Source organism: Vombatus ursinus, unplaced genomic scaffold (assembly GCF_900497805.2).
Source record: "Vombatus ursinus unplaced genomic scaffold, bare-nosed wombat genome assembly UNPS02010822.1, whole genome shotgun sequence".
In the NCBI taxonomy this organism is placed as follows: Eukaryota; Metazoa; Chordata; class Mammalia; order Diprotodontia; family Vombatidae; genus Vombatus; species Vombatus ursinus.
Window position 1 is genome coordinate 823,983 of NW_020950600.1, and position 25,433 is coordinate 849,415.

At 50.6% G+C, this 25,433-nt stretch overlaps 3 protein-coding genes across 4 annotated transcripts; 2 read left to right on the top strand and 1 right to left on the bottom strand.

The window, feature by feature from the left end:
* The first annotated feature begins 1,283 nt into the window (after positions 1 to 1,283).
* CUNH19orf33 (chromosome unknown C19orf33 homolog) lies at positions 1,284 to 2,762 on the top strand. The gene is made up of 4 exons (XM_027855581.1): positions 1,284 to 1,364; positions 1,952 to 2,061; positions 2,155 to 2,229; positions 2,530 to 2,762. The coding sequence occupies exons 1-4, from the start codon at positions 1,343 to 1,345 to the stop codon at positions 2,659 to 2,661; spliced, it is 339 nt and encodes a 112-aa protein (XP_027711382.1). The 5' UTR covers positions 1,284 to 1,342; the 3' UTR covers positions 2,662 to 2,762.
* YIF1B (Yip1 interacting factor homolog B, membrane trafficking protein) lies at positions 2,760 to 6,164 on the bottom strand. Of its 2 annotated transcripts, none has more exons than XM_027855578.1 (8): positions 5,729 to 6,164; positions 4,631 to 4,863; positions 4,447 to 4,551; positions 4,244 to 4,322; positions 4,025 to 4,082; positions 3,770 to 3,925; positions 3,529 to 3,622; positions 2,760 to 3,311 (listed from the first exon to the last, which is right to left on the bottom strand). In XM_027855578.1, the coding sequence occupies exons 1-8, from the start codon at positions 6,147 to 6,149 to the stop codon at positions 3,156 to 3,158; spliced, it is 1,302 nt and encodes a 433-aa protein (XP_027711379.1). In that variant the 5' UTR covers positions 6,150 to 6,164; the 3' UTR covers positions 2,760 to 3,155. The 2 variants fall into 2 exon arrangements, with proteins under 2 accessions (XP_027711379.1, XP_027711380.1); XM_027855579.1 differs by having other exon boundaries at positions 5,738 to 5,809.
* Positions 6,165 to 21,425: 15,261 nt separating this feature from the next.
* KCNK6 (potassium two pore domain channel subfamily K member 6) lies at positions 21,426 to 24,779 on the top strand. The gene is made up of 3 exons (XM_027855561.1): positions 21,426 to 22,132; positions 23,567 to 23,962; positions 24,387 to 24,779. The coding sequence occupies exons 1-3, from the start codon at positions 21,826 to 21,828 to the stop codon at positions 24,605 to 24,607; spliced, it is 924 nt and encodes a 307-aa protein (XP_027711362.1). The 5' UTR covers positions 21,426 to 21,825; the 3' UTR covers positions 24,608 to 24,779.
* The last annotated feature ends 654 nt before the right edge of the window (positions 24,780 to 25,433 follow it).

Below are 25,433 nucleotides of genomic sequence, written 5' to 3' on the forward strand. Positions count from 1 at the left end.
GTCATTGTTGGTGGATTAAGGCTTATGGGGTGTACTATATTTTCTCTATACTCAGGGCCTCTGAAAATTGGGGGGAGGGAGATGCCTAGAAATTGGTCTCCAACTCACTATCCAGCCTAAAGCCCCAAAGTGGGGAAAAAAAAGTACATGGGATTGTAGAACTTGAGTTGCGAGGGGCCTCTAGTCCAGCCCCCCTCAAGGTTACATAGGTCGTATCAGAGCCGATGCCCTGGAAGTATTCTTTGGAAAGTGAGAGCAGAGTTCTTGCTGGCCCAACTGGGCCTCACTTTCTTTACCACAAGAAAAGGGCAAAGGAGATCTTTGGTCCACCTTCATCACTTTATATGCAAGGTTGGGGGCAGCTAGGTGGCACAGTGGATAAAGCACGGGCCCTGGAGTCAGGAGGACCTGAGTTCAAATACGGCCTCAGACGCTTGACACTTACTAGCTATGTGACCTTGGGCAAGTCACTTAACCCCATTGCCTAGCCAAAAAAAAAACAAAAACAAAAAACCTATAGGCAAGGTCCCTGAAGTTTGGAGACAGGAGGGCCAGTCACCAGCATCTCACAAGAAGTCATCGTTGGAGGTAGCATAAAGCCAGATGTGACTCCCAGTTCAGAGTTCTCCTCACTATACCAGCCCTCAGTCCACCCTCCCTACCTTGGCCCTAGTCCTGTCTTGGAGAGTTGGGGCAGGAGCTCAGCTGCTAGTATGCACACTCTGCTGGTGGATGCCTGTAGGACCCCAACTCAAGGTGTTCTCCCCATGGGGGCAGGGAGGCTTAGGTGACTTGTACATGTCTAGGTTCTACTCCCACTCTGCAATACTGTGATCTGAAGAAACCTTGGTGGAAAGGGGGATGGAAAGCTGGCCACTCCATTCTCGGTGCACTGCCTGGCACTCCCATTGCCATCTTGCTTTGAAACCTGTCCAACTCCAAATTTCAGAGCAACTGGGTTTGCTGTGGCCCTCCCACTTCCAAAAGGAGCCAAGGTGAACAGTGAGAGGGACCTAAGTGGTCATTTAGTCCAGGGAGAAGGCACTTGCTCATGGCCACCCAGGACAAAGTTGGGATTTGAACATGGTTTCTCAACTCCCAATGCTTGCTTTCCACTACACCGTGATATCTAGCCCCTACTCCCCAGGGAGTTTGCTTTGGGAAGAACTGGGGCTGGAAACAGAGGCTAACCGTCTGCCTCCCACCCCCACACCACAACGCCTCTGCACGGCTGGAGTCCATTGGGCAAGGCCACTGACGACTGAAACCCCTCCCTGGCCCACTCAGAGTTCAGCAATCCGTCCCTCCCTTCCTGTTCAGACACACCCTCCATCTGCCAGCCATGGAGTTCGACCTTTCTGCAGGTAAGGGCTCTCTCTTCCCAGCAAGGTAAGAGGTGGGAGAAGGGCTACTGAGCTCAGTATAGCAAAATACACCCCTCAGACTGGCTGTTTACTACTGCGTGACACAGGCAAGCCCTTTATTCCCTCTCTCACTCGGTGAAACGAGGATGGCTTAGATTAGGTGATGACCAGCCTTCTCTAAACACCGATCCTTAGGAGGAGGAAGCAGCTGTTGAAGGAGGGACTGAAAGTGGCAACTTGAGGTGGGGGCAGGGCTAGAGATGAGACCTGAGTTTGGGCTGAACATGCTGGGGAAACGAAGACCCCCTGGATCCCCTTCAGAGTTTTGGCAAACAGCCTCAGCATGAGATGGGAGAGGATGGGCCAGGTGGGGTCCTCAAGTGACCCGCATATTCATATCCCATCCCAACCCAGGGGATGCTCACAAGAAACTCTCTGTGCTTGGGGCTGTCAGTGAGGTTGGTCGGGCTCCCCAACCAAGCTATTCTGGTCACAATGAGGTCCCTGTTGTCTGCCTCCATGGGCTAAGAGGAAGAGGCCAGGGCTGAGGACCTGAGGATAGACAAACTCTTTTTTATCACGGGCAGCCCTAGGTGCTGATTCCAAGAAGACTGAAAAAGGTGGTCTGCCTGCCAACCCCCCACACGGCCCCCCCAAGCCTCAGGCACTCGGACAGGGGATTTCTAAGAAGGCCAAGGTAAGAGAGTAGCTTCTCAAGGGGCCCAAGCCTCTTGGCCACAGAAGCAGCCGATGGCCAACGGGGCTGAGGGACTTTCTTCTTGTGCCACAGGCTGGGCATGGCAAATCCTCAGATTCCAGCAGCAGCAGCAGCAGCAGCTCCAGCGATTCTGACACAGATGGGAAGGTAAGGCGCTAGCCCCATCTCCTGGTGACCATCAGGTTACCAAAGGATACTGAGATACCTCCAGGAACCCAAGAGCCGAGTGTAAAGAAGGTGCTGGGTCTGGGAGGGAGGGCGCCCAGAAGAAATGGACTTAATATTGCTCGACAAACCCTGACCTTCTCAGATTGGCCTTGGAGCCCCAGGAGGAGAGAGGGTGAGGGACCAGCAGCCTGACTCAGTTGGCCTGGCCAGGGAGGTTCAAGCAGCCAGAACTACTTCCTACAGAGGTCTCACTGTTTTTCCCTCCATACTATTATCCAGCCTCCGGGGCCTGGCCAGGGCCCCCAGAAGGAGAAGAAACTGAAGAAGGTGAAGGAGACCAAGGAAAAAGGGGAGAAGGAAAAAGGGAAGAAGGAAAAAAGGAAGAAGGGGGAGAAGGGATCGGCCCCCTGAAAGCAGCCTGGGTCTGCATTAAACAGGCCTTGGAGATGAAGCCTCTGCCACCCCAATGTGTGACCGCCCACACCCAGCCAATAAAGGGCAGGGACCACTCAGCAGCACCCCGAGGGGGTTTATTTCTCCTTGTAACAAGACACTATGGGCGGCAGCCCCAGCTTGGAGCATGCTGTGCAGTTAGAGATCTCTAAGCACCTTGCAGGATGGGGATTGGGAGAGGGGGAGGAGGAGATGGGGAGGGGGATGGGCTCTTTCCTAGGGCGGGGTTTGGGACTGGGCTCAAACATAACAGGCAAGGAGGAGATGAATCTGTGGAGAAGGCAGGGCAGGTTCCAGTCAAAGGGCCAGGGACTTCTTGGGGAGAGGGACAGTGGGCCCGGCAACTGCATCCAGAGCAACGGACCCGACCCCGCCAGGGCTCCGCTTCCTGCTTCTCGTGTTCCCAGGGCTCAGCAGCCTGGTCCTCCGGGCCTGAGCAGCCTCCTGGGCCCTCACCTGACCAGGTGAAAGGTGAGCCAGTACATGAAGAGGGGTTGGGCGGCGGCAATGGCCATGGTCAGGTACATGCGCAGCTGGTTCCGCGCCCCACGGACCAGGACGCCTTCAGCTGCCACCTCGGAGAGGATTTTCAGTCGAAGGGTCCGGATCTGGGGAGCAGGGGAGCGAGGAAGAGGAGGGGGCTGGAGCCCACGCGCCACTCTGGGCTCCCGAGGGGGACGACATTCTTGGGGACCCCTTAGAGATCTTTGTTCGGGGGCATCTACCGAGGCCGCTCTGGCCCCAAGCATCAGGGGGAGCGATGCCTGGGCGGGGTTCTGGTGCCGACTGTCCCCTCCCCCCCGGGATACCCCAACCCACGCTCACCATGAAGACGAAGATGGCCACACAACACCAGCCGAGCACCAGGTAGTAGCCAGTCCTCCCGAAGAGCAGGCCGGTCACGACCCCACCAATCATCCTGGAGGCAGAGCCAGGCCAGGAGCTCACCGCAGGCCGGGCACCCAGACGCCACCTCCGTGGCCAGCCCCGTTCCATCCAGACTTACGCTCCTGGGAGGCCTCGGGTGACCCCCGAGGAGACGCCCAATCCACACTGCCCCACTCACCCCACATACTTGTACCCCGAGAAGGCCAGCAGGTCAATGGTGGTGAGGTCTGTGTTGACAGTGACCAGGTAAAGGCTGAGCAGGATGGCCAGCACCTCCACTGTGAGCCAGGCCAGGGCAGAGCTAGCCTGCAGACCCAGGAGGTCTGGGGAGAACCTGAGGGGAGGTGTGGCTGAGGGCCTGAGCCTGGGGGGCTGGCTCTCCAAGGCCCTGCCCACGCCCGCCTCTCCCACCCCAGCCCCAGCGTCCTCTCACCTGTCCTGAGTCCCCAGCGCCAGGCCAGCAACCAGGATGTATGTGATGAAAGCCATAGCTGCAAATGAGTCAAGGGGAGACATGGGGAGAGCTTGGAAATCCCGCTGGGGGACCCAACACGGAGCTGGGATCCCCCCGGCCAGGGGGCAAGGGAAAGGAGCTGGGCCTTGGCTGCGAGGGGCAGCTGTGGGCCTGGGGGGTGGGGCTGCTGGGAGGTACCTGGAATGTAGAGATCTGGGGCGTTGATGTCGAACCTCGGGGCCACTGGCACGTCCTGCTGGTACTGTACCTCCCAATCCTGCAGACACACAGAGCCTGAGGTGAGGCCGGGCCGGCCCCAAGGCTCCTGACCACCCCAAGCCCAGGCTGGGAGCCCCCAGCTGAAGGTGGGTGTTGGAGCGCCCCCACACAGTGGCTCTCACCTGGTGCAGATAGGGAAACACCAAGAGCCCCAGTTTCTTTCCCACATACACGGTGTCCACAGCAAAGTAATACTTGAGCTTGGTGACAGGAATGAAGCGGTCAATCTGAGGAGGCAGGACAGGCCCGATGCAGCAGGGTGGCAGCCCCCAACCCCACCCCCACCCCGAAGCTCTGTCCACTTACATTCCTGTCCACCAGCTCCTTGCCATGGGCAGCCAGGCTGCTCCCATAGGCTACCGCCATGTTGGACACAGGGTCAGCGAGGAAGGCCGGCTGTGACGGGGAGGCATAGCCCAGGCCCCCGGGGGTCCGGTGGACCGGATAGCCCCCTGGTCCGTGGGCCGAGCTGGTGTCATGGAAGAGCTGGTGGGGGTCGGCCAAGCTGGGCTCTGCCACGGGCACCCTCCTCTTCATGGCTGCCAAAGGGAAGCCACAGCATCACAGATTTAGAGTGGAAGGGCACCTTACAGAGGAGGAAACTGAGGCCATCGAGTGCCCGGGTCATGATTATAGAGCTGCCGGGCCAGGAGCTGACTCCAAAGCCAACACTCCCTCCATGGAACCAGATGGGAGGTCCGCTGAGAATAGGGCGATGAATCCAGAGTCAGGAAGATCCGAGTTCAAATCCAGCCTCAAACGCCTCCAAGCTGTGTGACCCTGGGCAAGTCACTTTACCTCTATTTGCCTCAGTACCCACCTGGAAGATTACTGTGTGAGTCACATGAGATACTAATTGGCAGTGCTTAGCCCAGTCCCTGGCACACAGCGAAGGCAGGCTGCTAGTATTACTACTATTGTCAAGTGAGATAATAGTGGTAAACCTCAGCACACAACAGGCGCTACATAAATGCTAACAGCGCCCCCCCCCATTTCCCACTCACCTAGAAGCAACTATAATCTCCCTGCAGGGGGTAGGGGGTTCCCGCCTACAGGTGGGGAAACTGAGTCCAGGGCCCAGAAAAAGGCTCCGAAGGCCGAGCGCTGGAAGGGCTGGGTCCATTGCCCGGGCGGACAAACCGAGGCCGTGGGGGAGGGGAGCTTTCCAGCGCCTCCCCGGCGCGGGTTCTCTCCCTGCCTCAGTTTTTCTCTCTGCAGCGCCCAAGGAGGGCAGCTGGGGCTGGCGGAGGCCCAGCGCGGGGGCAGGGGGGGTTCTAGGTGTCCCGTTCTAGGCGCCCGAGCATCCAAGCCCTGCCCCCGCGCCCACCCGACCCCAACGGCCGCCGCCTCCCCCAGCCCGGCCCGCGGTCCTCCCGGCCCGACCCGGCCCGGCTGGCCACGTACGCCACTTACGGTGCCGGGCGCTCCCCGCCGCCGCGCCGCCGCCGCCGGGGCCCGGCTGCATCCCGGAGCAAGAGAGCCGACCCGGCCTCGATGGACGCCAAAAAGGACCGCGCGGCCCCCGTACCGCGCCCGTCTGCGGCGTCGCGGGCCAATTGGAGGCCGGAGCCCTGGGCCGGCCCGCCCCTCTGGCGGGCAGTGGCCAATAGAAGGCCCGAGCCTCTTCCAGGGCCCTCCCCCTCCCGCCGAGACCCGGGGCGGGCGGGGGGGGACGTGGCTCCGAGTGGGCGGAAGAAGGACCAGATAGAAGCCCCGGAGAAGAAGGGGGCATCTGCAGCAGGTGAGGAGCATTCTGGGCGAAGCTGGGCGCGGGGCACTCTGGGAGTTGTAGTTTTTGCCGTCGCTCTCCACTGTTCTCATTCATTCATTCAGTCAGTCATTCAGTCATTCATTCAGTCATTCTGTCATTCAGTCAATCCACAAAGCAGGCAGGAGGCAAAGTAACCGAGGGAAGGAGAGCTGGTGTAGGAGTCGGAAAGAGTAGGGTTTAAGCCCGTTCTCTGACCTAGCCTGGCTGTGTGACCCTAGATAAAGCATTTAACATCTCAAGGCCTCTGGCAACTGGGAATTGCAGAAGAAAACCCGTGCATTGGTAGAAAGCAAGTCCTACCTGGGAATGCCAATAAAAAAGGCAGAACTCAGGGAAATTTGGAAGATGCCGTATGCTAGGTGCTGGGGAAATAAGAACAAATTAATAACGATGATAAAACAATATAAAATAAATAATAAAATACCCAAAATAAAGTGGAAAATAATAAAAACTAATGATAATAGCTAGCATTTTTATAGCGTTTTAAGGTTTGTAAAGAATTTTACATAGGTTAATTGATTTGACCAGATCTTCCTGACTCCAGGCCTGGGTGTTCTATCTACTTTACTACCTAGTTACATTTATTAAATGTTTCTTTACCCATTGAACACCCACAATTAGGTAGTGTTATATGACTAATAGATCTAGCAAAGCCAGTGGAGAAACTATGGTTTGTCAGATAGGAAGAGAGTCTTGTAATTACAGATGAGAAACTTATCTAGGAGAGAATAATCAATAGTATAAAATGCAGCAGATCAGTTGAAAAGGACTGAGGCAAGCCTCTCCGATTTACAGATCACTGGTATTTTGAGAGAAAAGTTTCAGATGAATGAGGTCAGAAACCAGAAAGCCACATTGCAAAAGACTGAAGATGAGTCAAGGTGGAGGCAGTGAGCAAGGAGACTTTTTAAAGGAATTTGGCTGAGAGAGGAGAGACCTACAATAATAAAGAGTCTAATGAAGGTGTTTTTTGTTTGTATTTTAGTGGTTAGGCAGTCTTGGACAGGTTGAAGGCAATAGGGAAGGAATCTGTGGCTAGGGGAATAATTGAGGATGCAATTTCCTGGAGAAGACTGTAAGGGATAGGATCAATAGCATAAATCGAGGGTTTGGTCTTGCCAAGAAGGGCCACCTCTTCATCAGAGACTGGGGAAGAGAAGAAGAAAGTTGTGCCAAGGAATCTTGAGATGAAGAGAATGGGAGAAGGTGCTCCATTCAACTGGCCTCATTTTTCTCAGTAAAGCTTCATCTAAATTCCAGGGATGAGGGAGTTCCTGGAGGCTTGAGGAGAGAAGACAAGGCTTAGGAAGGCTTCTATGGGGAGTGAGATAGGGAATTAATTAGGAAGGAATAATAGAATTCCCTTGTTGCCTTGAATACAAGGAGACCAATTAGAACTCAGGAATTCAGGTGAGAGGCAATGAGGACCTTAATTAGAGCCGTGTCTATGTGAATCGAGATGGGATAAATGTTGTGGAAACAGAATGAACAGGTCTCGGTCACTAATCTGTTGTGGAAACAGAATGAACAGGTCTCGGTCACTAATCTGATGTGTGGGGAGAAGGGGAATGAACAGCAGACGGTGATGCTAATGTTGTAAACCTGTATAATCACCAGAGGGATTGCATTGGCGGTCCCCATGCCTGAAACAGGATATGGAAGTCAAGAAGGGAGGAGGCAGAAAATTTATATGGTTGGTCAATGTGGGACTGTTGCTCAGGAGAGAAATGAGAGCTGGGTGTGTGACGTGGGAGTCATCTTTGGAGAAATGATGATTTAATCCACTGAAGTTGATGAGATCAGAGAGAGGACAGAAGAAAACCTATGCAAGAGTCCTAGGGTCACACTAACGTATTTGGGCAGGGATGTGGACAAAGAGCCTTCCTAGGGGAAGGAGCAGTCAGGTTGGAGGAGAGGACAATGTCACAAAAAACGCTGGGAGGAGAGAGCATCTGGGAGGAAAGGGTGGTTGACAATGTTAAAAGCTGCACAGAGGTTCATGGAGAATAGATAGGACTGAGAAAAGACTATTGGATTTTTGGGGGGGAGTTGGGGGTGTGGAGGGGATAATTGCAGTTAAGTGACTTGCCCAGGGTCATATAGCTAGTGTGTCTAAAGCCAGATTTATACTCAGGTCCTCCTGACTCCAGGGCCAGTGCTCTATCCACTAGCTGCCCCTAGGTCATTGGATTTAGCAATCAAAAGATCATTGCTAATCTTGGAGAGAGCAGTTTCAGCCCAATGGTGTGTCTCAGGAGGAAAGGGCAAGTGAAACCATGCAGGCACATCATTGCACTGGGAATGGACTGAAATGCCTCTCTTTACTTCCTCCTTCCAGTAAAAACTTTTGCAGTCCCTGCACATTACCTGTGCTACCCTGGTGACTCTACCTAGGTGGTACAGTGGATAGAACACCTGAGCCTGGAGTCAGAAAGGTGTGAGTTCAAGTCTGGTCTCAGACACTTACTAGCTGTGTGACCCTGGGCAAGTCACTTAACCCCTATTTACCTCATTTCCTCCACTGTAAAATGGGGGCACACTGGAGAAGAAATGGCAAACTAGTCCAGTATCTTTGCTGAGAAAACCCCATGAACAAAGACTCACGAAAAGTCAGACTGAACAATTGAATGATACCAATCCTAGTGAGTCTACATGAGTGTGTTATAAACATATATAGATAAGCATGTCACAGTCATAGGTAATTTTCCTACCTTATAGTACTGTACACATGGAGGTGCTTCACTGTACCAGCTCTATTAGGGTTCACACTCAGGTCTCGGGCAGTACGTAAAATAGAATCACGTAGCAGGGTTACATGTAGTAAGCAGATACACAGATCGTGTGCAGAGACGTGATACACGGGTAACACCTGCTTGACTGGGCGTTCTTTTCCTATGCACTCCCCTACACTGTTAGTGGGAGAATCCTCTGAGCGGCAGGGGGCCTCATGTAAATGGAGTCTCCTAAAGTCACTCCTTGCATCAGGACATTTCATAACAAAGAGAAGCGGCAGGTGTCTGGTGGTGGTGGTGGTGTTTTGGGAGGGGGAGCATTATAGACATGCCAGAGAGAGATAGGATGGACAGATATTTGCACTGGGTTTGTGGGGGAACGGGTAGCAGGCCCAGGCCCCTTGGGGAGAAGACAGTGCTTGACCAAAGAATATCTGGTCATCACCTTGCTGATTATCCTGCCCCCAGTCTCACCCAGCGATGCACCTGGAAGTAAGTACTGTCCCGTTTGAGGCAGCCACCTGCTGGGGGGTGAGATGGTTCTGGTTCTGCTTGGTGACTTGGATACCGGGGAGGGGAGTGGGGGAAGGAAGGGGAACGATGCTTGATAGACCTTTTCTCCAAATGGCCTCTAAATGCAGAGTCACAGAGAGAGAGACACAGACAGAGCTAGAGAGATGGAGATGGAGAGAGAGACAGGAGAGAGAGATGGAGACAGAGACAGAGACAGAGAGAGAGAGACAGAGAAAGAGAGAGAGAGAGTTGAGAAGAGAGATCGTGGAGTAGCAGCTACACCCAGCCTCCTCCCTCCCGGGCAGTTAAGATTTCAGCCCTTGAGGAGCAGTGGGTTCAACTCCTAGGGAGTTTTAATTCTGTATCTTTACTTTCTATTCCATTCGGTGAATGGCTTCTCATCTATACTGTAAGGGTGTGGTCCTTTGGAGTCACCTGCAGTTGGGGAGAATCCAGAAACCACAGGAAAATAGGGGCATGAGCCATCGCCTTTGATAAGTTACGAGTTGTTTGGAATGTTCATCTTTTCCTTCCTAGAAAGGACCAGAAAGACAGACCCTGAGCTTTCTAAAGCATGAAAAGGGGGCTGAGGGCTGGGAAAGGGAGTCTCAGAGGGGAGGCACTTGGGGGTCAGGGAAAGGGTCCACAAGGTGAGATTGGAGCTGAGTCTCAAAGGAAGCCGAGGAAGGCAGGAGTCAGGGGCAAGGAGGGAGAGTGTTCCAGGTATGGGGGACCGCCAATGCAAACACATCAGGTGTCCTGTGTGAGGAACGGCAGTTCGCTTCCCCAGCATAGCTGAGACAGAGTGCCTGGAGGAGAATAAGGTGTAGGAAGACTGGACAAAGGAGGAGGGGGTCGAGTTACGAAGGGCCATATGTAAGTGCCAAACAGAGAACGTTGCAGTCAAACCTAAAATTGTTAGGGAGTCACTTAACCCTTTTTCAAGGTCTTTAATTGGGGTCAGAAAAAAAAGTAATAGGGAGACACAGCAGTTCATTGAGGAAAGAGGAGTGAGTGGGTGACATGGTTGGGACCAGGCTTCGGTAAGATCACTTCATGTACAACACAGAACATCTGGATTGCACTTACGTGCAAAGTGCACATCACTGCACCTTGGGGATCCTAAGTTAACTTGGTCACTAGCCCAATGGTCCTTGCACAGCTGCTCTGAGTTGCTGACCCCTGAGTCCCCTGGTCTCTTCAGATCCACAGGGCCGTCTAGAATCTTACTCTTGAGCTTGGCCTTGGCCCAGACAAGCCATCAACCTCAGCAAGCTTAGTGCCTTGTGGTCTCAAATTCTGAGCTAGGGGATGACCCAGCTTGGCTATAGGCAATGCTTAGGAAGGAGTATTGGGTAGGAGACGGGTGATCTCTAGGTTCAGTCATTCTCCCCGCCTTCCCAATCTGGATAGACATCCCTCTTGGTCATTAATCAATCAATTGGTAAACATTTACTAAGCACCTACTATGTGCCAGGCAACTGTGCTAAGTGCTGGCCATGTGACTTAATGTCTATATGGAACTCTGTGGGATTAAAGAATGGCTCTCCAGAATTTCAGAGGGCTACCCTACTGGCACCTTAAGGTTGTTTTCTTTTGTGGGGGTACCAAATGCACTTACTCTAGAAGACTTTCAGACCCTTTCGGAAAGCAGGATATAACTTAGGAGGAGTCTTTTATGGGGTTTGTACGTTTGCTAGGGGTGTGGTGTGTAAAAATAAAACCTGTCCTATACACAGTAAACTTACTGCTTGCTAACTTGAATGTTTGCATGAGAGCTGGGGATACTATTACCTCTAGAAGATGCTAGACAAGAGCTATTCAGCAATTTCCCAGCCCAGACCCTGGGTGGGATCCTAACGAACCAAAGAGGTAAGTGATTCAGGGCATAGCTCTTGAGAATGAATCTAGTCAGTGTTAGCCCCAGATTTGGGGATGTTGGGCTATGAGTTTGAATTCCAGAATTCTCCCAGGAATCAGTCAAGCTTCTAACCTAGAGTTTATAGATTCCATTATCTTTCTGTATTTTTGAAAATCAGGACACTTGTCTCTCTGCAGTCCTACAGTATTTCTTCCACTCATCAAGATCTTTCTTTCATGTATATCACTGATACATAGCTCCAGCAACCCCACTCCCCAGTTCTTTCTCTCCTTGAGAATGGAGTGCATCTGGGCCAGTTGATTTAAGACCTGAGGCCTGCCCATGTCTTTTTTTTTTTAATGTAACTTTTATTTTACTTTTTAAAATTAATAAACATTTATTTTATCTCCCTCTCACCTTCCTCTCCACATCCAGAAAAAATAAAAACAAAAACAAGAAAAACAAAACTCTTTTAACAAATATACATTGTCTAACTTATTATTTCTCTTTTTTCCGTTTATCTAGTTATCTAATTCTTCCTCTTTTTTTCCCTTAATTAGTCAAGTAAAATCACCTCACTTCTTCCTCTTTCAGCTTCTTTTGTCTGTTAATTTCTCTTTTTTTTATTTTCTGAAAAGTCCAAGTCTCTTAATGTACTAGGTAGGATGACACACTCAGACTGGTCTCTTTCCCTCGCTGACTGTTCCCATATTCCTACCCGCCTCAAGCAAATCCCCTCAGTGTTCCCCTTAGTCTACCCACACCTTCCATCACGCTCTGTGAAATGCCTGCTCCATAGGCGACCAACCGGCTTTCATCTGAATATTTTCCTTTCCCGCTCCTTCTATCTTCTGGTGCTCACAGACCCAGCTTCCTTCTGATGACAGCCAGCCTTTCCAGCACTGATTGGTACTTTCACTTATAACCTCCACTCACTGGTTGAGGAAAAGGAGTTGGAATACTCCCTTCTCCACATTGCCACTCCAAGGCTCTCCCTATACCACCACCAATCAGTAGCCAATCCCTCTCTGAAGTTCATACAATCTATATTTACCGTTTAATCAAGATTCTGGCAGCTGGATACTCCTTTCCTCAGTGAGTTGCTTAGTACCTCTCTGATAATCTTTCCGCCTTTCCTCCTTGTAGGAGGATGTCAACATGCATATTGCCAGGCCTTCAAACACCCTAACCTCCGAATTCTCCAACTTAGTCATTTCATGATCATGAAATCTATAATCAACTTATTTGTTTCATGAATAAGGAGACCGATTTCTCCATCACCACCTCAGCCACACACAAAGATGGTCATACCCTTGATCTTACCATCACCCACCAATACCCCACTTCCATATTCATGTGTCACCCTGGGCTCTAAGGGCCATTTGCATAATACTCTCCTCACTGGTGGAGCTTTATCACTCAATGCTCTCTGTTGACATGAGGGGTGTAGTCGAGGGAGGCAAGATCCTGGTCTTCTGGCTTCCGGCTTCTGAAATTCCCTCATCTTATAATAATCTATTGTAATTCCACCTCTCATTCTGCCTGGAAAACCCTTCTGTGTCCACACTCTGACCCCCAATCCCTTGACCCTCAGTTCTTTCCCATGTCTATACTCTCCTTCCTTCCTCATCTAAACCTCAGAGTGAACCAGCTCAACCCCTTGGCCCCTTATCTCTTGGCCCTGCCAAGCCTCGGTCCTGGATTATTCCCAACATCTGCTGTCTTCACTCCTACTCACTTGCCCCTAAATGATGCTGAAGAAAATCACTATGATGACTGGGTCCACTACAAGTTTATATTCCATAATCTCAACTGGGCTTTCACTACAAGGCAATCTTTTTTGTTCAATCTTTTCTCTTCATTGAGCTCATTTGGAGTTTTCTTGGCAAAGATACTGGAATGGTTTGCCATTTCCTTCTCATTTGACAGATGAAGAAGCGGAGGCGAACAAGGTGAAGTGACTTGCCCAGAGTCACGCAGCTAAGAAGTGTCTGAAGCCAGATGTGAACTCGATCTTCCTTACTCCAGGCCTGGAACACGCTAACCACTGCACCACCTAGCTGCCCTTTTATACCTCCCTAATTGAAGCACTATTCTATTCTCCATAACAGTTCTTCTGAACTTTTTCATCCCTCCTCAGATCTCTCATGGCTCCCCCTCCCTCCTTCCCATTCTCTCACCTGAGAACCTTGCTTCATATTTCACTGAAAAATTTGAGGTCATTTGCCATGAGCTCCCATTTCTCCCTTCCTACTCATCTCGTATCCCTGAGATCTCTTCTGCCACTTTCTCCTCCTTCATCCTTGTTTCCTGTGAAGAGGGGGCCCTTCTCCTTTACAGGCATAAGTGATTTCATTCCATCCTGTCCTCTCTGTCAGATTGCTTCCCCTACCATCCCCACTCATTTATGTTCGGTGTCTCTCTGTCCACTGGCTACTTCCCTATCACCTACAAACATGTCTCCTTCATCCTCAAAGAACTCTTACTTGGTGTGTCCTTTACCTGGCATCCTATATCTCTCCTGTCTTTTGTGGCTAAACACCTTGAGAAGGCCGTCTACCCTCAGTGCCCCCGCTTCCTTTCCTCTCACTCCCCTGACTCTATCCAGTCTGGCTTTTGATCTCATTACTCAACAGAAACTGCCCTCTCCAAAAAGCCCAATGATCTCATAATCACCCAATCTAATGGCCTTTTCTTGGTCTTCATCCTTCTGGACTTCCCTGAAGCCTTGGACACTGCTAATCCTCTTTGACACTTTCCTCTCTAGATTTTCATGGCACCAATCTCTCCTGGTTTTCCTCTTCCCCATCCGCTTGCTCTTTCCCAGTCTCTTTCACTGGATCTTCATCCAGGCCAAGTCTGGTAGCCATAGATTTCCCACAGGGCTATCTTGGGCCCTCTTCTCTTCTCCCTGTATACTATTTCACTTGGTAATTTCATTACCTCCAGTGGATTTAATTATTATCCCTAAACTGAGGATTCTCAAATCTTTGTCTGGTCCTAATCTCTCTGCTGACTTTCTGTCTCATATTTCCAACTGCCTGTTGGACGTCTCAAATTGGATGTCTTGTAGGCATCTTAAATTCAACATAGCCAAAACTAAAATCATTATCTTCTCCCCAGAACCTTCCCCTCTTCCTAACTTCTCCCAGTCACCCAGGTTTGCAACTTTGATGTCATCCGTAACTTCTCACTCTCTATCACATATGCAATCTATTGCTACATCTTGTCTTTTCTTGCTAGCGTATGCCTCCTTTTCTCTCCTGATATTGCCACCAATCTGATGCAAGTCCTTGTCACCTCATACATCTACTATTTCAGCAGCCTGCTGGTAGATCGGGTCGCCACAAGTTTCTTCCTACTCTGGTCCATCACCCACTCAGCTGTCAAATTGATGTTCCTAACGCACAAATCTGATCATGTCCCCCCCTTATTCATTAACTTCCAGTGGCTCCCTATTGCCATCATGATCAAAAATAAAATTCTTGGGGCAACGAGATGGCACAGTAGACAGAGAGAGAAGACCTGAGTTCAAATCCTGTTCTCAGACACTTAGCTGTGTGACCCTAATTGCCTAAAAACCCCAAATCCTCTATTTGGCTTTTAAAACCCGTTATCACCTCGTTTCTTTTTACCTTTCCAGACTTCTTACACCTTACTCTTCCACTCTGACCCCATGTACTCTGCTTCCCAGTAATACTGTCCTCCTTACTGTTCCTGGAAGAAGATTTCATCTCCTGACTCGGGGCTTTCTTACTGGCCATCCCCTATGTCTGGAACTCTCTCCTTTCTTATCTCCACTTCCTTCCCTGGCTTCCTTCAAGTCTCAACTAAAGTCCCCCCTTCTTCAAGAAGTGCTTCCTGATCCCCTTAGTGGTACTGCCTTCCTTCTGTTGGTTACCTCCAGGTTTAGCCTGTCTCTAGCTTGGTTGTTCATGATTGGTTACATGTCTCTCCTATTAGATTGTGGGCTCTAAGAGACTGTTTTTTACCTTTCTTTGTATGCCCAGAAATTGACACACAGTAGGTGCTTAATAAATACTAGTTGACTGACTGCTTGATGACTCTGGATGCTGATGACTCGCTCAAATCCAATTCATGCTCAAGTGCGGACATCACCCTTTGGATCGTCCTTCTCTAGAGCACCTGACCGTTGGACTATAGCAACAACTGACTGCCTGAGAGGCCACAGCTCAAATTTCCAGACTTCTTGTCTCCGGCTGCCTTCCCACACTGGAGACACCTCTATCCTCTTATCCCGATGCTTTTCTTTTATGGATTATCTTTCCTCATTAGAATGTAAGCTTCTTGAGGTCTGAGACTTTCATTCTGCTTGTCTTTGTGCCTGGAGCACTTAGCACGGGTGCCGGACACAAGATAAGTACTTAACAAATGCTCTGCCTACCTACCTACCTACTTGTCTATCTAGGATGGTTACGTTCTTTCCTGCTACGTCCTTACTTCGCTTGAGTATCAAATCCCTAAGAACCATTTTTGTTCCACCTTTTCCCGTCCAAAGGTCATTCTCCTTGGCAGAGCAAACAAAAGCTAAATAAAGTTGAGAGCCTGGCTGTGTGTGTGTGTGTGTGTGTGTGTGTGGGTGTGGGTGTGTCTGTCTGTCTATCTGTGTGTCTGTCTCTGTCTTTTTTATCATCTCATTCAATGTCATCCAGTCTGGGTAGTGGTCCTATCCCTTCTTTGACATTTTCCCCAACAGAACTCTTACAAACCCAGTCTTCTTCTCCTTTGGTTTCCTCATCGACCTGAGTTCACTCTGAGTTTAAGACCTGATGCTATTCCTCCATGACCATGCTAGAGTTGCCCCTAGCCTTTCAACTCTTCCTCTGTCTTATTCCTCCTAAACTTATTCTTTATCCTGCCGATAATCTCCAGTCACTCGATCCTTACCTGTTCTGCTAATCCATCCCGTCCTTTCCCTTTGGTCTCCTTTCACTAGTTTCGTTATACACTCTCCTCTTACGCCCCAGGTCCCCTTGTCCTATCACACTCCACTGCCTTGCCAAGCTCCAGCTCTGGGTTGCCCACACCCTCTACCTGCTCCGGAACCCTCTAGAGAAAGTCACACAACTGAGTGATTGATGTTATCTATTCTCAAGTAGAAGCCCTCACAACAGATGAAGGTTAGCTCCCCTTCTCCTCAAGTTTCTACCCTTTATCTCTTTTCTCTTTCACAGTCAAAACCTTACCCCCAATATTTCCTCATACCACTCTAATTTAGAACCTCTTAGCCTCTCACCTGTACTATTACAATAAGCTCCTCTTTTGTCTCTCCCCTCTCCAAGCCATCATTACCCTAGCTGTCAAACTGGTTTTCCTAAAGCATAAATCACTCCCCTGTGCAATCCCTGTGATCTCTATTCATCCTCCGTTTGACATTTCAAGCCTTTCATAACCAGGTTCTGGCCTTATTGCATATGACTCCATTCCACAAATGATGTAGGTTGGTTTCCTTACTGTTCCTCATACAGGACCCTCCATCTCTAGCCTCCATGCCTTTCTACTGGCTCTCCCACATGCCTGGAATGTTCTTCCTTATTCCATCTTGTAGAATCTAGTTTTGTCTAAGGTTCAGGTCAAGCACTACTTACTAATCAAGGCTTTTACCAATCCTTGCCATAACCCTATCTCACAAAAGCTGAAGACCCAGAAAGGAAAATTTTCGGGTTTTTTTTTTTTTTTGGTTTGGTTTGGTTAGGCAATGGGGTTAAGTTACTTGCCCAGGGTCACACAGCTAGTAAGTGTTTTGTGTGTGAGATCGGATTTGAACTCAGGTCCTCCTGAATCCAGGGCTGGTGATTGTGAAAGAGAAAAGAGATAAAGGGTAGGAACTTGAGGAGAAGGGGAGCTAACCTTCATCTGTTGTGAGGGCTTCTACCCCACTAGAACGTAAGCTACTTGAGGGCATGTCTGTCCACTACCAGTGATTAGTACTGTACCTAGCACGTGATAAAAATAACTAACATTTATATAATGCAATTGGTTGACCGATCAATCAGCAAGCATTTATTAAGTGCTAATTAACAGAGGCAGCTGGTCCAGTGCATAGATGGATGGTCTTGGAGTCAAGAACACCCCAGTCCAGCCTCAAGTGTTTCCTAACTATGTGACTGTGGACAAATGATTTGCAAAGTGCTTTACAAAGATTATCTCATTTTATGCCTGGAGCAATCCTAGTGCTAATCCTCCCTGACCACCCCATACACCCCTTGCTGGCCCCTTTTCAGGGCTGCTCGCCCACCAGCCACCCAACTCTCACCTCCAAGAAGCTATAGCGTGTGCCCCGGCCACACCCCGGCAAAGCAGGTTGAGGGGAACTGAGGAACCCCAAACCCATCAGTGAGTTAAGGTATGTCTACCCTAGGCATGTGTAGACTTCTTCAACAGAATGGGCAGATGAGAATAATTTGTTCCAATGGTCATGAAGGTGGCTGAAATGGGCGCTTAGAGTTTGGCTGAAGATGAAGATTGAAGATGCCAAGGTCATCCACTGCTTCCTGGGCCGTCTCATCGTCAGTTCTCTTGACTTTTGTCCTGCCACTGGACTTCAGTGACTCTGGAAGAGAGAGTAAAGCTGACAACTTTGTGCATCTCTGCCTCAGTTAAATCCAATTCAAGAGCAAGTCATGAGTCTTTGAAAAATGAAGGACAAACATCAACAACAATCCTGAGAGAAGGTGCTATTATTACCCCATTTTACAGATGAGGAAGCGGAATCAGGCAGGAGTTAAGTGACTTGTCTAAGGTCATACAGCTAGGAAATACTTAAGGCTGGATTCAGGTGTGCTTGACTCCAAGTCCATCCATCTATACACTGGGCCAGCTGCCTCTGTTCATTAGCACTTAATAAATGCTTGTTGATTGATTAACCACCAATCAACAGCTGATTGGACATTGCCACCTGGATATACCTCAGGCATCTCAAACTCAGACTTGTCTAAAACCTAATTTATTACTTGTCTCCCACCCCCACCCTACCCTCCTTCTGAGGAAACCATTCCCCTTTCGGTCACTCAGGTTGGAAATGACTTAGGCCTGACTGGGTTCTTTCCAAACTCAACAGTCTTCAATGGCTCCCAATTTACTTGAGCATAAAATCCTAGAGCAGACATTTAAAGCCCTTTACAAACTTTCTCTCATTTAACTTTCCAGAAATCTCCTATTATTCCTGTTCACACAGTGTGTGACAGATTATTCTCAAACTTATTATTCCTTGACCCAGCTCTCTGCTCTTCACACACTGTCTCCCCCACGCCTGGAACACATATTCCCTCCTCCCCTCTAATTCCTTTTCTTTTTTTTAAAGGCAATTGGGTTTAAGTGACTTACTCAGGGTCACACAGCTAGTAAGTGTCAAGTGTTTGGTCTGAGGCCGATTTGAACTCGGGTCCTCCTGACTTCAGGGCCGGTACTCTATCCGCTGCGCCACCTGGCTGCCCCTTCCCCTCTAATTCTTAAAAAATCTGCAGCTTCCTTCAAGGCTCAGCTTAGAGGCTTCCTTCTATAGAGGGCCCAGAGTCTGAGAACCTTTTTTTTTTGGTATTTCCATGCTTTTTATTTTTTTTAAGTATTTTTAAATTGTTGAATAGTATTTTATTTTTTCCAATTACATTGGGAACTTGTTTTAAATTTTTTTTTCATAACTGTATTTCACTATAATTGGTTTCCGTTGTAATCCTAAGTATTTTATTGTTGTTGCCAAAGAGGTCCAGGACACAAAAAATGATTAAGAATCCCAGTCTATGGGAAGCCTCCCCAGATTGTGTTTCTGTCACCCTCCTCAAATGGTCTTGGGTTATTGATCTGTACGCACATCGATCCCCCCTCCCCCCTTCCAGTTCAAAGTAAGCTTCTGGAGGGCAAGCTAGTCTAGTTCCCTTTGCTCTATCTTTAACTCCCCGCCTGTCCCCCCCCCTCCCCCCCCCGGGGCATTGAACAGAACTGGAACTGAATAAACATTTGTGGAAGTGAATCCCTCCCTCTGCTTTCCCACAACCAGAGCTGACTTGGAAAGGTCACTGAAGTCCCGCCCATCTCTAGTTCTTTATGCTTTCTTCTAATTTGGTATTGAATTTGGCTCCTCCACGAGGCTCGATTGATTGACTGCCCAGACAACTGATTCCGAAATGACTCTGTCCCCGACCCCCCACTGGCAGTCAGTCATTTCCTGTCTGTTAAGTCAACTTCATTTTGGGTGGAGTTTGGGGTTCACTCTGTCCCCTGCCTCCAAAATCTCTTCACCCCCATCTCTGCTGGTCAGCTATGTGACCTAGAAGCTCCTGGCTTCTTTTATTCCTTAATCCAGAACCAGGTTTTCTGCTGTCTTCTTCAGCCCCTCTCTTAGGCAGATCTTTTGAACTGAAGTCTAGAATATTTGAAGTTTCTCTAAAAAGATAGAATTTGACTAGAAGTGTTGACTAAGCCTTACTGTGTGCCAGGCTTGTGCTTTCTAAGATGATGGGCATAGAAAGGAAAAAAAAAAACCCCAATCTGAAGACTCTCACAAGTTTGATTCAATGTTAAACCAGCAAACAACATTTATTAAGTGCTTAGATGTGCCGGGTATTGGGTGAGATGTTGGGGATGCAAAGGCAGAAAATGAAACAGTCCTTGCCTTCAGTCAAGGAGTTTGCATTCTGGGGTACGGGTGGGAAGCTTCTTCATAGACTTTCCCTGCCTCCTCATCCTCCACAACAGATGAGCTTTAAGATCCCAGTGGTTTCCATAGCATTTTCTTTTGGAATCTCCCAGAAAGGTCCCTGAGGGGCAGCCAGGTGGCCCACTGGACAGAGCCCAGGGCCTGGAGTCAGAAAGACCAGTTTTCAAATTCTGTCTCCAAAACTGACTAGCTGTGTGATCCTGGGGCAACTCCCTTAACTAATTTTGTCTCAGTTTCCCCATCTGTAAAATGGGGGTAATAACAGCATCTGTCTTATAGGGTTGTTGTGAGGATCAAATGAGTTAATAATTGTGAAGCACTTAACACAGAGCCTGGCAGATAGTAAATGCGGTATAAATGTTTATTGCTGTTGCTGTTATGTTAGCCTTCTTTGTCACTCCAGGCTCTCTGCCTCAGTTGTATCTCTCCTTGTTCCTCAGTATCTGACTGCTATGTTCCTTAATCTCCCCCCCCTTCCCTGTGTCCCCTCACTCTTGTGCCCTAGCCTTCACTCTCCCTCCAGAATTCTACGCTGTCTTTCAATATCTGATCTCCCTCTTTCCCTTTGATTTTTCTCCTCTCTTTTCCTCTGTCCTCACTGTTACTCAGTCTCTCTTCTCCCTGTCTCCCACTCTTTGACTCTCTTCCTCTCCATCAGTTTCCCTTCCCTTGGATTTGGGGGTTAGCCTATTCAGGCTCGATTGTATGTACGTCTCTAGGGTAGGGGGATGAGGAGGAAACCGCTTGTGGTCGGCGATACTGGCTAGGAGGAAGCCTGCCTGAGTAAATAGCCTCTGGGGTGGGGGTGGAGTGGGCGGAGGAGTGTAAGGGACGCTTGCAGAAAGGGAACCAAGTCAAGCAGCCTCATCTGTGGGCCAGATGACAGAGCTGAGCTTTAGGAGAGGTAGCCTGGTTTTAGCTTGACTTCAGGATGTACCGTCCCGGTCTGATCTCATTTTTCCTAAGGGGATAATGGGTTGATTGGAAAGTTAAAAGCTGAGTAGGTTTTCTTTTCTTTCTTCGGTCTAAAGTTGAGAGTGCTAGCCCTCCTCTCAATACTCTGCCCTTCCAGACATTGCCACATGTAGGAGGAGTCCCATACGTCCCAACTGCGACGTATGGGGAGATTGCCCAGAAGAAAGAGACCCCCCCCACCCCAGCCCTCAACGCGGTCTTGGACTGGTCGAACACGCTGGGGATCCTTGGGGAGCCCGGATACTGGAGGCCTTCCCAACCAGCCCCGCCGTCTGGTGGCTTCCCTGCCCCTAGGGCCCTCCCCTCCTTTCCTCTCCTCCCTTTTCTCCTCCTCTCCTTTGCTACCCCATCAGGCCCCTCCCCGAGGTGGGACGCTGGCCGAAGGCGTCTGGATCCAAAACTCGCTCCTCCCGTTGGCAGCTTCACCCTGGCTTTGCTTTTCCACCCAGGGTCGGACACGTCGCCTGAGCCCCGAGATTTTGTGTTGGTCTCCGCGGAGCGCTTTTCTCCTAGGACGCCGGGGTCTCCAGGGCAGGGGTAGGGGAAGCGACCCTCTAGCCCTAGGGGGGCCCTCGCTCCCCTACGCCTGGGTCTCCCTGCCTGGGGCGGGTCTCTCCGGCCCTGGGGGGAGGCCCTTGGTCCCCTAAGCCTGGGTCTCCCCGCCGGAGCCAAGTCTCTCTGGCCCTAGGGTGCCCTCGCTCCTGGACTCCTGGGTTTCTCCGCCGTAGGCGCATCTCCCCGACCTAAGGTGCCTTCGGCTTTCTGACGCCTGGATCTTCCCGGATCTAGGGAGTCCTCGGCTTCAGGACACCTGGGTCTCCCCGCTAGGGGTGCGATTTTCCTGCCCTAGCCACTTCCACTCCCACCCCCACTCGCATTCCCTAACGTTTGGGACTTTCCGGACCCAAGAGGCCCCTGCTCCCAGACGCCTGGGTCTTTCCTCCAGGAGCGCCTCACTTTGGCCTGGGGGCGATGAGTCGCGGGGCTGTCCTGGCCCTGGCATTGCTGGTATACGCGGGCTACCTGACGCTGGGCGCCCTTGTGGTATCGGCGATCGAGCGGCCCCAGGAGAGCCGGCTGCGGGCTGAACTGCTGGCGCTGAAGGAGGAGCTCTTGGAGCGCAGCCCGTGCCTGGACGACTCGACACTAGAGTACTTCCTAACGCGGGTGCTGGAGGCCGGGCGCCACGGGGTGTCGGCTCTGCACAACGCCACGGCGCCCACCAGCTGGGACTTCGCCTCAGCGCTCTTCTTCGCCAGCACCCTCATCAGCACAGTGGGTGAGTTCGCCCCTGCCCTCCTCACACGAGCCCAGCTCCCAGCCCCTCCAGGCCTCCTGCGTCCCACAGGTTGATTTTCCTCTCCCCCTTCCTCCCCTTCTGCCTTCTCCCTCTTCCTCCTCTGTCTTTTCTTCCCCTCCCCCCGCCCACACACATGAACTTCCTCTCTGCTTTAGCTTTTAACCTGGGGTTTGGAAGGAGTAGGGGAGGGGAAATTCCAGCTCCTTTCAGCCTCCCTCTTGACGTGTGAAGCTAGATCTTTCTTCCTATCCAGGTCCGGAAGGAAGAGAGGAAACGGTTCACTGGAAAAGCCCTAGCCTAGGACTAGTTTCCCCTCCATGCCCCCTCCAACCTTAGGACACATCTGGAAGGGACCTTGTACTCTCTCCTAGCTGTCTCCTAGGTCTGGGACAGGTTAGACCTGCTCTGTGCCCTAGCAGGAGGCAGGGCTTGAAGTTCCACCCGCTTACCCGCCCTGCCCTCTCCACTCACCTCCTTCCCGAAGCCTTCCTCTGTCTTCACGGTTCTGTAGACCTCCTGCTGCAGCAGCAGAAGCAGTACAGGGTGGCACTGGACCAGCCGCCTCTCTGGTCCTTGCCTAGAGACCCTACAGCTAGCCATCCACTTCCTTATCTCCATCTCCTGGCTTAAGATCCAGAGATTCAGTGTCAAGATTTGACCCAATTTTTCCAACAAAGCCTTGCATGAAGCACTGTGGATGAAGAGCCTTGAGTGTACTGGGGACAAGCACTGGGACTCAGAAAAAAAAAAAAATTTAACCCCACCTATTCCTTAAAAGGATTATGCAGAGGTAATCAGAGAAAACTTCCCAAAGCAGAACAGCTTCAGAGCTATGAAAACTGGGAGGTAGCAATTGGAGCTTCCCAGCAAAATGGGACCAGATTCAACAGGGCCAGTGTGTTTTAGTGGACTGAATGCAAAACTTGGGGTCAGCAAGATCTGGGTTCAGATCCTGCCACAACCCCGTGTAATGCTGAGCCACTCACTTGATTTCTCTGGGCTTCTCCTTCTTCATCGGTTGAATAAGAGAGTCAAACTAAACAGGAGTCTTCATTTCAAAATCTAGGATGCTGAAAATATTTCATTCGGCACTTCCTATGAACATGATACTAAGCCAGAGTGGGCTGCTGGGAGGAAGCTAGTCAGGAAGACTGTATTCAGAAAGAGCTTGGACTAAATGATCTCTGGAAAGCCAGAAGTGGGGACCAAGCAGGAGATTGAAAGGACTGTAGAGCCTGAAGGGACCTCAGCTCACTCAGCCCAGATGCCTCGGTAGGGAAACTGAGGCCCCAGCAGGTTTACTGGCTTACTCAAATCTACAGTCCTTTGGCAGGAATTAGCAGCTCCCCGGGGACCTGAGCCTGGAGATGCCAGCTCTTCTCCTCTCCTTCCATTCTCTCTTCCTACCCCTAGGTTATGGCTATACCACCCCTCTGTCGGATTCAGGCAAGGCCTTCTCTATCTTCTTCGCCTTGCTCGGGGTGCCATTTACCATGCTGGTGCTGACGGCCACAGCCCAGCGCGTGGGCTTGTTGGTGACCCACGCCCCAATTCGCTGGCTGCAGTTCCGCCGAGGCTGGGACCCACGGCTGCTGGCCCGTTGGCACCTGGTACTGCTACTGCTGGGGGTGCTGACCTTCTTCTTCCTGGTACCGGCTGCCATCTTCACCTACCTGGAGAATTCCTGGACTTTCCTTGATGCTTTCTACTTCTGCTTCATCTCCCTTTCCACCATTGGGCTAGGGGACTACGTGCCTAGTGAGCAGGAAGGTCAGAAGAACAGGGCCCTTTACAAGGTTCTGGTCACAGGTAAGCAGTGCATCCATAACCTAAGGATCTGGAATCCTCAACCCTCAGCAAAGGGCTGACTAGGGGAATTTGGAGGGGGTATGACCCCTCTGCAAGGGGAGCCATTGCGCACGCGCGCACGCACTCGCGCACGCGCACACACACACACCCTTCACTGTGAAAGGAAATAGCCAATGTCTGAGGTTCTATCCTGTATCCTACATGGGGGGGAGATCCCCAAAGGGTGGCACACACACACACACACACACACACACACACACACACACACACACCCTCACTCTGAAGGGAAATAGCCAACGTCCAAGGTTCTATCCTGTATCCCACATGGGGGCGGGGGAGATCCCCGAAGGGTGGGAATTCATGGGGATGGGCAGGCTCTTTCCATTGTCATGCGTTTCCGCATTCCTTTCCGTCACTCCCATAGTGTACCTGTTCCTGGGGCTGGTGGTCATGGCCCTGGTTCTTCAGACCTTCCGGCGTATGGCTGACCTCCATGGATTGACTGAACTCATCCTGCTGCCCCAGGAGTGCCAGGCTGAGGATGAGGAGGATGAGCACACAGACATCCTAGACACTCGGGTTCAGCCCACTCAACAGCAGCTCAACTCAGGCACCTACTCAGACTATGCTACTATCCCCCGGTAGCCCCGACCCTTCCCCCCTGGCCGAGGCCTTGCCTTGGGGGCCAGGTATGGGCCTGGGGCAAGACTAAGCCCCCTTTTATCCTTACTACAACTATCCCCTGTGTCTAATACCTGAGCCCTGCTGTTTATGTGAGATAATATTACAAGTGTTTGGTTTTTTTTGCACTTCAAAAGTGTTCCCCATCTCATTCAATGCCAGCTGTACCCACGCATACTTGGGAGGGAAAGGGCTGGGAGAAAAGGGCATGGAATGGGAAGGGAGTCTCTGGCTGGCTCCCAATTCCCATACTCACAAGAGTCTTTCAGGCTTAGGGTGAAGCCTAGGGTGAAGAGGAGTTAAGTGCCCATATTTACAAGACTTGGGAGATGAACCAAAAGGAAGAAGAAGGCAAGGTCCAATTCGCAAAGAGAGGGGTTGGGATTTCTGAGTTCTGATCTTGTAAGTCACTTTCTCTAGCCTCAGTTTCCCCTTCTGTACAATGAAGAAGTCAAACTGAATGGTCTCTAAGGGCCCTTTCAGCCTTGTGTAGGGTACATTTCTGGGTGTATTTTTCATATCCCAGCCAGGCATCTCTTTCCCATTACTTCCTTAGTAGATTCAGTAACTAGGTCTGTGTGATCAGGACTTTGTACCAGGGCATCCAAATTTAGGGTCCCTGTCTCCAGGGTGCACATTCTCCCTCTGGCAGCCAAGTTGAAGGTAAGCTGCCTCCTACCTGCCTCAGGCACAAATTCCTAATTACAGTTCCTTCCCTCAGTCTTTCTACTCTGCTGTTCATAGTGGTTACTCCTCCTTCATTCCCGAAGAGGACCGATGACATCGGGAG

Excerpts from the sequence above, each read along its gene's own strand:
- CUNH19orf33 (XM_027855581.1), top strand. The coding sequence starts at position 1,343 with ATGGAGTTCGACCTTTCTGCAG. Across the intron at positions 2,062-2,154 it reads GGATTTCTAAGAAGGCCAAG|GCTGGGCATGGCAAATCCTC; the intron begins GTAAGAGAGTAG and ends CTTGTGCCACAG. Across the intron at positions 2,230-2,529 it reads ATTCTGACACAGATGGGAAG|CCTCCGGGGCCTGGCCAGGG; the intron begins GTAAGGCGCTAG and ends ACTATTATCCAG.
- YIF1B (XM_027855578.1), bottom strand. The coding sequence starts at position 6,149 with ATGAATGAGAACAGTGGAGAGCGACGGCAAAAACTACAACTCCCAGAG. Across the intron at positions 4,552-4,630 it reads AGGAGCTGGTGGACAGGAAT|ATTGACCGCTTCATTCCTGT; the intron begins GTAAGTGGACAG and ends CTGCCTCCTCAG. Across the intron at positions 4,083-4,243 it reads CCCAGATCTCTACATTCCAG|CTATGGCTTTCATCACATAC; the intron begins GTACCTCCCAGC and ends ACTCATTTGCAG.
- KCNK6 (XM_027855561.1), top strand. The coding sequence starts at position 21,826 with ATGAGTCGCGGGGCTGTCCTGGCCCTGGCATTGCTGGTATACGCGGGC. Across the intron at positions 22,133-23,566 it reads CACCCTCATCAGCACAGTGG|GTTATGGCTATACCACCCCT; the intron begins GTGAGTTCGCCC and ends TCCTACCCCTAG. Across the intron at positions 23,963-24,386 it reads TTACAAGGTTCTGGTCACAG|TGTACCTGTTCCTGGGGCTG; the intron begins GTAAGCAGTGCA and ends TCACTCCCATAG.